The 12744-nt window shown below is 50.0% G+C and overlaps 2 protein-coding genes across 2 annotated transcripts; one reads left to right on the forward strand and one right to left on the reverse strand.

Annotated features, from left to right (window-relative positions):
* Positions 1 to 500: 500 nt before the first annotated feature.
* VTJ04DRAFT_6850 (uncharacterized protein) lies at positions 501 to 968 on the reverse strand (the record flags this gene model as incomplete). Its single annotated transcript, XM_069365115.1, has 1 exon — positions 501 to 968. The coding sequence occupies one exon, from the start codon at positions 966 to 968 to the stop codon at positions 501 to 503; it is 468 nt and encodes a 155-aa protein (XP_069218874.1).
* An 8251-nt stretch (positions 969 to 9219) lies between these two features.
* On the forward strand, positions 9220 to 12528 carry VTJ04DRAFT_6851 (uncharacterized protein; the record flags this gene model as incomplete). The annotated part of the gene is made up of 2 exons (XM_069365116.1): positions 9220 to 9268; positions 12299 to 12528. 2 exons carry the CDS (start codon positions 9220 to 9222, stop codon positions 12526 to 12528), a joined length of 279 nt encoding a protein of 92 aa, XP_069218875.1.
* Positions 12529 to 12744: the final 216 nt, after the last annotated feature.

Raw genomic sequence — 12744 nt, forward strand, 5'->3', positions numbered from 1 at the left:
GCGGTTCTCGTTTGACATTTTTCTTTTTAAAAAAGAAAGAAAGAAAAAAGAAAAAAAGAAAAATCGGGAAGGAGAGCCCTTCAGGCGTGTAAATCCTTTTTTTCTTTGGTTGAAAAAAAGAAAATCAAAACGGGGATGTTCGTACGTGGTGAGGGTGAAGGATGTTTCCAAATTGCTCGGGACTGCTTTTTTCCCCAGGCTGCCAGTTCGCTGGCGACCAGCATGTGAACAAAATATGCCCTTGACATCGCCAACCACAGTCTTGAGACTGTCGAGGGCCAAAAACCAGCTGTATTCTCAGGAAACTACCTATTGTCGCGGGCCAACTGAGTCTCTGATTGCGAGTACTTCATCCAGACTACACCGTCAGCATGGCAGAGTCTCTCGTCGACACTTGGCGCGGACTCCGGCTCGATGCGTTTGGTCTCAATGCCCCCTGGAACTTGTGATACATCACATAATAGTTCTCCGTCTCTATATCAAGCCAACGACCAGGCTCCTTAGAACCCCTCCCCCGCCGAGGAGCGCCGAGGCTTGGGCGGGAGCAGGCCGACCTCGATCAGCGGAGTACCGATCTTATTGATCGGGAACGCGTTATCGAGGCTCGCCGAAAGATCATCGACCAGACTACCCAAAGCATTCGCAGTATTCATCCGCTTATGCAGGGTAGTATGGTGGGCATTGGCACACATCTGGAGACGCTGGAGCGGGAGTACGGGGACGAGTCGGGGCAGGGAGGAGTGGCCGATCCGGCGGACCACGCCCAAGATCGGGAGCTTACCGTCCACCGGAAGGATGAGAAGGATGAGCTTCGTGGGGTCGAGGAGCCGAAGGATAAGGCTCGGGATGAGACTGAGATGGGTGGGAATGACGAGCGGGCGATTCGGCAGGGGATAGTGAAGGCAGACGGGATATTTACTGAAGGTCAGGTAGCCAATCTGAGAGTTATCCACGTTTGCCGGTCCCATTAGACGACTTAGAAAGCATGTTGACGCCGCTCCTGCACCTCGAAAGGAAGCTCTGCAATCCTTTCTGTAGCCTCCTGTGATGTCTTGAGAGCCGACTCCGTCATCTCCCGGGCCTGTGACTCGCTCCCAGTCCAGTCAGCTGGCACATCGTCCCGGCAACTCGGGGACAGTACCGCTGCGGCCAAGTCTGAAATCTTGGTTCAACCTCCGCGTCCAATTTCCGGATCCCTTCCGTGTGTTTCCGTGGAAATCGGTTTTTTTTGGTCTCTCCCTTGGCCTCAACCGGAAGGCCTCCTATTCCCAGGTTCCATTGCATCATTCTATGAGGCTCAATCCCTCTCGCCGGTGTGCATCTTTTTTTTCATTATGTACCACATTTCTCCTGTCATCCCAGTTCCATGCCCCTCACTGTTTATTTTGGAAGACCCGCTTGACCAAGCGGCCAACCACGCGCTTCGAAAATGACGGGTATTTGCTCTCCTCGGTTTTCATCCATGGTCCCCGGAACAGATGAGAAAGCTCCAGCAGTCCAAGGACCAGATCAGACCCAGTCTCAGCCTCAGGCCAACGTTTTGTGGCCCCGATAGTCAACCTTTCCATCTTCCCCTCTGCGCCACACACTTCTGCTTCTTCTTCTTCTTCCTCAGCTCAATCTTCTTCTACACTTTTTTTTCCCAACCATCCACCACTCCAAGCATCGCCAACCTCTCCTCCCTCTTCCACTTCTCTCATTACTTCTCACGATCTCTTTCTGATTTCGAGTCTCGCGTTTTCTCTTTTCACCTTACATCCTCGATCTCGAGTCGGGCGCTTACTCATGAAGGCTGGGCTGTGTCTGAGCATCACCCGGTCGACAAATATACGACTTCATTTATCCGGTATGTTTTCCTTTGACGAGCCGGCTTTCGCTGCTTCAGCTCACGCGTTCCCTGTCATTTCCAACCACAGCGAGATCTCAGGGCAACCACCGACTTTTGAGTCGGTCGCCCTGGGTTCTTTGCTGCCCTGCTCACATGGAGCTCGGACCACCTCACACAATTTCCTGATTTCTTTGCCATTTCTTCACCCACAAACCTTTTCTCCCATTCACAGCTTAAGTTCGTATTGTTTTTCCACCTGCCCCACATTGTTTTGCCATCACCATCTTTTCTTTCTCCTTCCCATCCTGCCCACTCCCCTCTCCTCTCTTCTGCCTTCTCACCCACTTCACCCACCACAATCTTCCCTCTTTTCTTCCTCCGCCACCGACTTCAAATAACCTCACTCATCTTTCCCCATCACATCCTCTCACTTCCTTCTTCACTCTCATCCTTCCATCCTTTCCTCCCAACCACAACATCCTCACGCGCAACAACATACGTTACTACAGTGTTTTTGCTCGGTCGAGCACCAAGTGAGTCGCTTTTCCATTTCCCCTCTTTATCGACCGACCACACCCCAATCCCTTCCATCCTCCATTCCTTTTCTTCTCCATCCACACCACTTCCAAGCCTCAACGCTCGAGTGTCTCTCCCTCTCTCGATGACACGACGTTAAAAGCGGGTCCGGCGATGGCGGCGGGGCTCGAGTGATCTGCGCCGCGTCTTGCGCGCCATTCGCTCACCGTCGCCAAGATCCCCGCCAGAGACCCGCTTGGTGTAACCCGACCCGACGGTCCGGGTACAGCATCCGAGTCTCGGCAACGCCAAGATATCAGAGAGCAGGGTGGGAGCACACTCGAGTATAGGTGAGCTACACAAATTTCTGGCTTTCTCGTCTTCTTTCAACATTCACCTCTTCATTCCCTTCATTTCATTTTCCATTTGGATTTTCTCACTTGTACATTCATTTTTCTCAGCCCGAGGATGATCACTGCACGCCATCGCCATCGGGCCCAGAAACGCAAAAGGGTAGTTGCTCTTCTGTCGATTTCTGGCTGTCTCTGAAGACCTGCATGAAGGCCCTGATGATGAGACAAGTTTTTCTATTTTTGCAACTCGGTTCTGAAAGCAGTCGATCGGAGGGCACTTCTTCGCTTTGCAAACCCTGCTCATTTTTCTGCTTTATGTTTTCCCTTCTGCCTGCTGTTTCGCTCACTCACACCGCGTCACAGACGCGTTTCCTGGCGACCCGTCAAGCGATGGAATTGCCCCACAACAAAGCGTGCAAGTTCTGCTCAATCGGTTCCATCTTTCTCGTTCTCATCCTCTTTTTCTTGCAAGGCAAGTCGACCATTTCTCTTCCTTTCCATCTCTTCCCCCATCTCCCTTCTTCCCATTCCTTCACTTACCCCATGATGCAACGCACAGCCGAACAGAGCCAGGTGGTTTCTCCTTCTTAGCCACCTGAGGTGAACAGCTTTGGCAAGCCACCTTCAGCCTTCGGCTCTCTGATATTTCAGGTCACCCCTGTGATGAGAAAAATGTGCGACTCGTGGACGACATCCAACGAGCGAGCTGAGGGGCCTTGTTCACATTTTCCTTTATTTTTTCTGTTCTGATCGTTTTGTTTTTCTTCCTCGACCCCAATGGTGAATCGCGCACACACGAAACAGCCAGGTGGATTCTCTCTTGCAGCCACTTGAGGTGGACTGGTCATCCACCTTGAGCTTTCTTCTGAAGTGTCGCCGACACTGAAGACAAAGCGTGCGGCTCTTGGACGAGGTCCAAGCAGCGACCTCTGAGGGGCTTTTGTTTTGTTTATGTTTTCCTAGTTCTTTCTTCTTCTTTCCATTCACCAGATCACGCTCTGTTTCTCTCTCAGATCACGCCTTTCTCTTTTTTTCTGTTCAACAACATCACGCTCATTCCCCTATGATGAAGCTTCACACGCGCCAACAACAGCCAGGTGGGGAGAATTATGGCTACCACCTTGAGCTTATGGATCTCGGATCTAGGTGTCTTCGACACCGATGATGAACCGTGTGGCTCTTGGACACAGTCCAAGAAGCGAGCGATCTGAGAATTTTTTTGGCGTTGGCGTTTTGTCTTTTCAGTCTTGAGCGATATTTCTGACCTTCTCTTCGTTTTTTTCAGATCACACCACGTCTTCAGCCATACAAATCTCGGTTTTCTTCTCGCCTCAGCGCGTCATCTCGAGTAAGTCTTTTTCTGCTTCTCCATTCTTCCACTCTTCCTCCTTCCATTCTCGTCCTCTTTCTTCTTCACCCTTCCACAGCCGCCCCATTGATGAACCGCCATACCAACACGAGTGTGGTAGACTGGTCACCCACCTGAGCCGGAAAGGCTGGCATCCTCAATGCCGAGATCAGTATACCCTTCCAGCTCAAACTGGGACCTTTCTGAGGGGCTCTTTTCCTCCATTTTCACACTGCTTTCTAATTCTTCCTTCTCTTCCATAGCAGAGACTAACAGCTCTCAGATAAGCAGAACTCAGCTCATTCCATCCTTGGCTTATCCAACGTCGGGGATCACATATTCTCGCCGAGCCAACGTCGCGGAACACACATTTTAGCTTATACCACGTCGCGGAGCACATACTGTGACTGTGCCAAGGTCGCGGAATACGCATTCTGGCTTACACCGCGTCGCGGAGGGCACTTTGCAACGTCAAGCACCGTTCGGCAAGTGAGTTCTCCATTTTCTTTCTGTCAGCACTCCTTCCATCCGGCCCCAATGATGAGAGATCTCAACGTCGAGGGCTGCCCAGTATCGGTCAAGCGACCGTCTGGTGCCTCGAAAGCCTCCCCTTACAACCTGCTCTTTGCTACTCTTCTTGCTTTCTTGCTCTTCCTTTCCCCCTCCCTTCCTCTCTCACTTCCTCCCCTCCCCCATCCTCCCCCTTCTCTTCCCCCCATTTTTGGCCTTTCGTTTTAGATAGGCTTAGGTAGGTTTCCCTGGCGGCCGGTCTCCTCCTGCCACAGGAGCTTTGACCGACCGCCGATTTCTTTCCTTTCTTTCCCCCTTTTCTTTTCTCTTCGGGTGCCGCTGGTCTCCTCCTGCCACAGGAGCCTTGATCAACCGGACCTGTTTCTGTTTTGTTCCTCACGGGTGTTGCCAGTCTCCTCCTGTCACAGGAGCTTTGACCGGCTTCACCCTTCTTTTTGTTTGAATTGCTTCTTTGCTCTCAAGATGTTGCCGGTCTCCTCCTGTCACAGGAGCTTTGACCGGCTTCATCCTTCTCTTTGCTCGAACTCTTTCTTTGCTATCTATCTCTTGCTTGGTTCAGGTTGTAAGGGGAGTTATCTCTGAGGCATTCCGCCTGCTTTGAATCGGGAGTTGTTGGTCATGTCCTGTCACAGGAACTTTGACTAGCCCCTGGCCAAAGTGGGTAGGTGCCGGTGGCGAGAACTGTTCTATGCCAGACTCTATCTGGAGAGATCATTCTGAGGGGCTTTTCTTTCTCACTTTTGCAGTTTGTTCAGGATTTTTGTCTGGAACTGGTATTACTAACAGTCTTGTCTACAGGTTGAACACAGACAGCCTTCCCTCTGCTCCCAGCATCAAACACACCTCGACATACTCAAGAAAAACACCTGACAGCTTGAAAGACAACGTCTTCGAGCCATCACCGCCCACACTTCCCTTACACTCTTGGTGGCCTTTGGTACGTTGGGCTTTCTTTTCTTCTTCCCCCTCCTGCTCCCATGATGAGAACGCCCTTGTGGGATGAGGAAGACTCGGGTTGTTGCCTCCTGGCCGCCTGACACCTCATTTCCACCAACGCCACGGGAAGCTTCCTTTCTATCATGTCTCAGTTCATGATTTTATGTTTCGTTCTCTTATCGCCTGTCCTGTCATATTTTTTTTCCTGTCTTCCCGATTCTGCAGCTGCGCTTGTTCTCCTGTTTTAGTCTGTCGTTCTTACTCGTTTTTCTTCCTTCCCATATTCTCATATTTTCTGCCGTTTTATCTCGCAATTTTCTTTATGTTTCCCGATTTCTCTCACTGCTGCCTCCTCCTTTTTCTACCATGTTCTGTCATTTCATCATTATTCCTTTGTTATTCTTTTCTGGCATTTCTTTTCTCATCTCTTCATATGCTTCCTGTTATGATCTCCGCTGTTATCTTTCAGTTTTCCTATCATTCTATCTCTCACCTTTTTCGTTCCCATTTATACGCATTTTGGTATAATTCCCTCTGCCATCTCTTCTGATATTTCCTTTCCATTCTTCTCCTGCCTTATTTCTCATTTTTTCTGCCATCTCATCCCTTTTCTCTGCATTTGCCTTTTCATTTTCACTAGATCTTTTTTTCCATCTTTCTGTTCATGTTTCCTTCTAAACTTCATTCCATCTTTCTCACTATCCTTGTTATTTCTTTTGATATCTCATCGTTTACCGTTTTCTCCTCTATTTTCCCTGTTATGTCTTGTTATTTAGTGCTCTATTTCCTGCTATTTCTTTCTTTCTTTCTTTCTTTCTTCCTTTCTTTCTTTCTGTCGTTCTGTCTTCTTTCTGTCTTTTTTCTACCTTTCCTTCTATCTTTCCTTCTGTGGCGTTTATTTTGTTCCTGTCCTTTCTGTTTTCCTCTCCTTTCCTGTCATCATGTACCCCTCCCTGGCGACCCCTGAGACACCCTTACGGGTGTGCCAGTGACGAGATTTGGGACTCCAAGCCCTACGGCTGGAGCATGTTCTGAGGAGCATTTTCTCGCTTTCTTCTTCTCTGTCACTTTCCTTGGTTACGATCAGATGCGCTGACCTCAGATGTCTTGGCTACCTAGGAACCGCCGATCTCCACTCAACCATGTCACACCCAGGGGTGAGTCCAACCTTCTCTCCTGTCCTCCCTCCTCCTGCGATGAGATCCCATGCAACAACAGACTTCACGAGACGAGGATCAACCTGCCCTTTGGGACTGTGCGCTAACCAGCCAGCTCTCACAGAGACCGAACCAGCGTCCACTAACTACACCATCCACCGAGTGAGTTCACTGTTTCTCTCACTCTTCCCCGCCTTTCGCTCCTGTGATGAGACACATCAATATGTGAGTCCATCTCGCACAACACTCTGAGGCACTATGGCCCTCCCTCGATTTCAGGTCAGGGTGGCTGGTCACCCCCTGACGTAGGGCAACCTGTTCACCTCGTCGCGAGCACACTTCAGTGACATCACTCGCCCTCATGCCACTGGGAGGGTCATGGTGCCGATTATGAGACATCTGGAGCAATCCTTCTGGGGAGCTTTTTTTCGTCTTGGCCTCTTCGCTTTCCTTGTCTGACTATACGCTGACAATGATCAGGGGCAAGTCAAAACGTGAGCACGTCTACATGCCATTTATGTGTTGGGTGAGTTCAGAACATCCATTTTACACCTTCATATCCTCCTGCGCCAATGATGGTAAGCATGCAAGAAATATAAATGGATGATTATGGCAAGGTCAACAACAGTAATGCCATCCTAAATGAAGCAACCCATGGGGTCTGAGGGACATTGGTTTTCCTCTTCTTTCTTCTCTATTCTCTTTCCATGGCTGGCTAACCGCTAACAAGGACTTGGACAAGACAAAAGAGTTTTAGCTTTGCATTTTAACATCTTGAGTAAGTTTGGAACATCCACTTCACACTCTTCTTCGTGTATCCCGCCCCAATGATGAGAAATCCGTATTCCATGATGTGATTGGATGATCATGGTGAGTTCAACAGGCCTTGCGCTGTCCAAAATGAGCAAACCTACGATGGTCTGAGTCTGAGGGGCTGCCGCTTTTCGTCGTCTTTCTCTTTTTGTTCTCTTACCCTGCGTGGCTGACCGCTGACGAGGACTTGGAGCAGAGCAAGACAGCAGCATGACGGTATCGTCGTATTGTAACATGCTGAGTAAGTTCAGAGAATCCACTTTACCCCTTTATATACTCCCTCCCCGATGATGACCAGCACAGCGTCTATGAATGGATGACTGTCACGAGGTCAACAAGTCCAACAGCATCCTAAAATGAACAAGACTCGGAATTCTGAGGGGACGCTTCTTTTCCTCGATTTTGTTTTTTATTCCCTTTCCCTGCCTGGCTGGACGCTGATGAGGACTTGGAGCAGGGAAAGGCAGAAGTATGCCGACATCGTATTGTAACATGCTTGGTAAGTTCAAAGAGTCCACTTTACGCCTTCACATACTCCTACCCCGATGATGACCAAAGGCGTATGAATGGATGGCCGCCGCAAGCTCAACGGGCCCGACGGCATCCAAAATGAACTCACGGTGTGACATCTGAGGGGCTATTTCGTTTTGTCTTTCTCATTTCCTCTGTCCATGACTGGCTGACTACTGACAACAACTTTTGGCAGGGCAAGTCGGAAGTATTATGCCGGGATCTCATTAGGCTATCTTGGGTAAGTTCGAGGCTTTCCATGGTATTCTTCGGATTATCCACCCACCCCAATGATGATAAGCTAGCCTCCTGTGAATGCTTGAGCTTCCTTTGGTCATATAGCTCAACGATATCATGATCGTAACACCTATGGATCTGAGGGCCGTCATTCCATTGCTTTTCGGCTTTCCTCTTTCACCTTTCCTGGGAGGCGTGTTACTGACAACGACATGGAGGAATAGGTCACGCTCCGGGCATGTCTGAATCTTCCTAGGATATCTTGGGTAAGTTCAAAGCTTTCCCCTTGAGTTCTCCAATGTCCACCCACCCCGATGATGACAACCCTGCATTTTGTGAAGGTTAAGCATTTCGCCTACATGGCTCAATGCTATCATACAACATGATCGAAACACCTATGGGTCTGAGGGGTCATCATTACTTGATTTTCGTCTTTCCTCTTTCACCCATCCTGGCTGGCTTGTTACTGACAACGTCTTCGAGTATTAACTAACAGGTCAAGGTCTTACCACGCCAACGTCTCATTATAACATGTTTGGTAAGTTCACCGCTTGTACTTTGCCTCTTTAATGCACTGCCCCAGTGATGATGAACATAAGATCATGTGAATGGCTGAGAGTCTCATGGTCGTATGACTTAATACTCCTATCCAAAATGATCAAGTCAACCGAGGCCTGAGGGGCCGTCAACTCTTCCCTACTGTTCACTTTCCTTGCCTGACTTTGCGCTGACGATGGTTTAGATCAGATTAATAAGATATAAGCATGTCAACATCTTGTTGCCAATGGTATGTTCGGGGTAAGTTCAAAGCTTTCACTTCGCTTTCTTCATATCCAGCAACCCCAATGATGAAGATACAATGGTTGGGCATCCGGTGATAACTTGGCGCCACGCCATGTACAATGAGCAGAAAACATCTTGAGACTGAGGGGTCGTCGCGTTGTCTCTTTCCCCCCTGATCTTTTTTCCTGTGTCTCACCTGTACTGACCATGGCTGCGGTCAAATCAAGTTGTAAGCACGCTTACGATAATGTGTTGGGTACGTTCAAAGTTTCCCTTTGCCTCTTTCATATCCACCTGCCCCGATGATGAAGATACAATGTGATCATCTTGCGATTACCTGGCTCTATGCCTTTTAAAATGAGCGAATCTTTTGCTCTCTGAGGGGCCGTCACTTCACCCGTTGTCGCTTCAGCTTTGTATCCGACTTTCTGCTAACCGTCCAGCTGGTCGACGCAGGAAGAGCACATCTAGCATGACCCTCTGTTCAGCTAAGAATGGTATGAAGAGCCATGTTGGCAGTTGGTCAAGGTCATTCTAGTTCCCTTTACCCCTTCTCCTGTGATAAGGAGCAAATCACAAGTGACTGGTCACCACGTCACCCCGTTCAGCTTCTGTGATGAAGCCAGTGACCATCAAAAGCCTCACACATCATCTCATTCACCATCTTTTTGGTGCTCCATTTTGTGGGTGCTCATGATCAGAAACCATGTCTGAGAAGCTCTGGGAATATTCTCTTTCTATCTTCATCTTCACTCTCTCGTCTCCCTGGCTGCCACCAGATATTTTCAGAATAGGCTCGGTGACTCCAAGGCATCGCGTCAACCAGGTCCCCTCACAGTGAGAGACGACCCCAAGATCCAGCCGAGGAGAATACCACCCCATCCACACCCAGGCCGACGAAGCCATTTCCACACCCCCTACCCAACATAAACATTGGCCAGTCAGCTCCCAAGCCAACCCACGTTGAGGATATCTTACCTTTCAACTCGTTGGAAGCCGAGAAGCATCTCACCAATCCAGTGAGGCTGGTCATCCTAGCCTCACAAAATCCCACCACCTTGCTGCCCAACGAGTGGCTTAGTCAAGGCTTGGGTGCTATCCCAAGGCTCAAAATCGGTGCAAGACAGGTATGTTGGAGGGAAAATGATGCTAGTCAGTCATTTCAGTCTCACCTTGAATGTTCTAGACCCATCATTGCCAACGCGAATGGTTTTTGACTGGAACAGTGCAGTTCAAGATCACCCCCTTAATCGGGTAATCAAATCAGACCAGGACATTGCAAGGCATGTTGTCGGAGTTCGCCAGCCATCGAAGTACTTCCCAGTTGCAGATCAGTCCAGCTTGCTTTGCTTCAGGCTAGAGGCCAAACGCCAAACGCCGGCGCTAAGCGCGCAGTATCATGATCAACCGTCATCAGGATGAAAAGAACTGGCCACGCTGCAAGATGGTTTGGTGGCTGGCTGAAGAGACACAACCACAGCATTTCCAAGGCAAAGGATTCGGTTTTCCGGCCAAACCATGGTCTTTCAGGCCCTATCCCTCACGTGAGGGTAGCCATCTGCCCCTCTTTCTGCGCGTTGAAACCTTGGTATAGTTGGGCTTGGGTTTAGCTTGGTGTTGAGGTGGAGATGGGGTTGGTTTGTGACGTCACAGAAGTCCAGAAACTTTACCACCCCTTCGCTTCCAGCAAATCCCCCCATTGGATGCTGCAATATGCTGCGTTACAAGCTTTCCAGGTTGATCGACCTGAGCTTTAAAACCCCACGCGATCGGGTCCTGCGCATTGGATTACCCCGCGTTTCCCGCACCACGCGAAGGTCCAACCCCGCCTTTGGTTGGGCTTGGACGAATTTCATAACGTCAACATATGAGCGTTTTGCGAAGTCATGAAATTGAAGGAACAAGGTAGCTGGGTGGCGGTAGTGGAAGGACTGGGAAGAGCTTCACCAACATCGACTTGGTTCTCTAAGTGTTCTTGTGAAGTCCAGTGGTGAAGTCTTCTCGACATGGTACAATAGACAGTGATGAGCTTGTGAGGTCCCGTGGACATGAATAGTGGCATGAGGATGGGGCTTTCGAGGTCACATCTACCTTCACAAGGAGCCATTTCCAGGAGCTACGGGGAATATTCTTCCTGGAAGCAACGAGCCAAAAGACCTAAGCAAGATCATTCAACGTTCAACCTTGTGAATAGATTCTTCCGTACCGTGTGCGTGCACGGTCTAACCCAGTGCCAACTTCCCAGCTTCCCCGTCGCTTACGAGAGCCACATCTCAACGGTGTTGTATTGCCGTTTCCCCATTTTCCCGCGCTCTCACTCGCTCTCACTCGCTCACACTCGGATCCCGATCTCCAGCAGCCAACGCTAGGCCAAGCAGCTGCCGAAAGCCACATTCGGGAGGGGAGGCGGGAGAGGGGAACGGGAAAGAAGGGGGTGTGTACCCAACCAACGGGCACTGGATGTAACCCCTCCTCACTCAGCCTGCGTGTGGTGCCTTTCGGTTCTCTTTCTCACCCTCCCTATATACCATGACTGTTATCGCCAGCCCAGTCCAGCCCAACCCATCCATGTGGGTGGTGGACTTTGGTGGCACAACGGTATGTAATGTTACGCTAAAGGTTGGAACCATGCTCACTGGCTGGCTACTCAGTGTAGCTATGCACACGACGGGAAGGCTTCGACGCCACAGCGTCATAGCCTAAAAATAATTGGATGCAGACCTGGGTTTGGAGCTGCCATGTGCTCCGTTGCGTGAGGTGATGGTGGTGAGGTGCTCTGGGGTCTTTTTTGCGATTGGATGAGTTTTTTCCGTTCGTTCTGGAAAGTCAAAAAAAATCATGAGTGGTGGGATGGAATCGGGAAGGGTGATTGTGATGGCGATGGCGATGGCGGACAGCTACGCGCCTGTTAATGGTGATGGAGTCAAAGAGAGTGCCTGTGATGGACACAGAGCAAGGCAAACGGCAGGGCAACTTAAACCAAGTTGAGTGAGGATCGTCAGGGCAAACTTCAGGGCGTCATTCCTGAGCTGGACATCTCGATGATACAATGCTAAGTTGCCCGACACGAGCCTCCCATGGCCCGGTTTTGGTGGTATGTAACCACAGCAGGACAGAGTCGATCCGATCTCTCTTGGGAGAAAGGGCAAATCTGAACGGTTCTGGAATCACTACCAAGTGCGACAAGCTCCTCTATCGGCTGGTAACCCCTCCTCACCACCCCGCTCAGCAGGGAGTGTGACACCAAGAACAGCTCGCGCACGCGTCTGTCACACAAATCACACAGCACCTTCGGCCGCGCGGTGGCGCAGCCGCGCTGCGCTGATTGGACAGCTGCAAGGGGTTATAGCCGCCGGCGCGACCAAGGGGGAGGGTACGGAGTACATCTTGGTGCAACGCGGCAGTGGTGCTCAGTCACAAGCGATGGTGATGATGCTAAAGGTGGTGGTCGTACTGGTGTTGCAATACTGGGGAGGAGAGTACGAGGTGGGTGGGATGCAAATGATAAAGATGTAAAGATAGGTCAATATATGGTGTTTGCTCCTCTTTCTCGCTATTAATAATGTGGTGCGGATAGTAGCTAGATGTGATAATGTGACGGACACAAAACGCAGGCCAGGAGATATGGTATGAGATGCAGGAACGGGTGGTACCTAAGATTCTATTAGCTGCCTACAGAATGGGTGATATACTTACCTGTTTGGAGTACTCGAATGCCTTTGATGTTTGCTG

This window comes from Mycothermus thermophilus (genome assembly GCF_041956435.1).
Source record: "Mycothermus thermophilus strain CBS 625.91 unplaced genomic scaffold VTJ04scaffold_4, whole genome shotgun sequence".
Taxonomy (NCBI): domain Eukaryota; kingdom Fungi; phylum Ascomycota; class Sordariomycetes; order Sordariales; family Chaetomiaceae; genus Mycothermus; species Mycothermus thermophilus.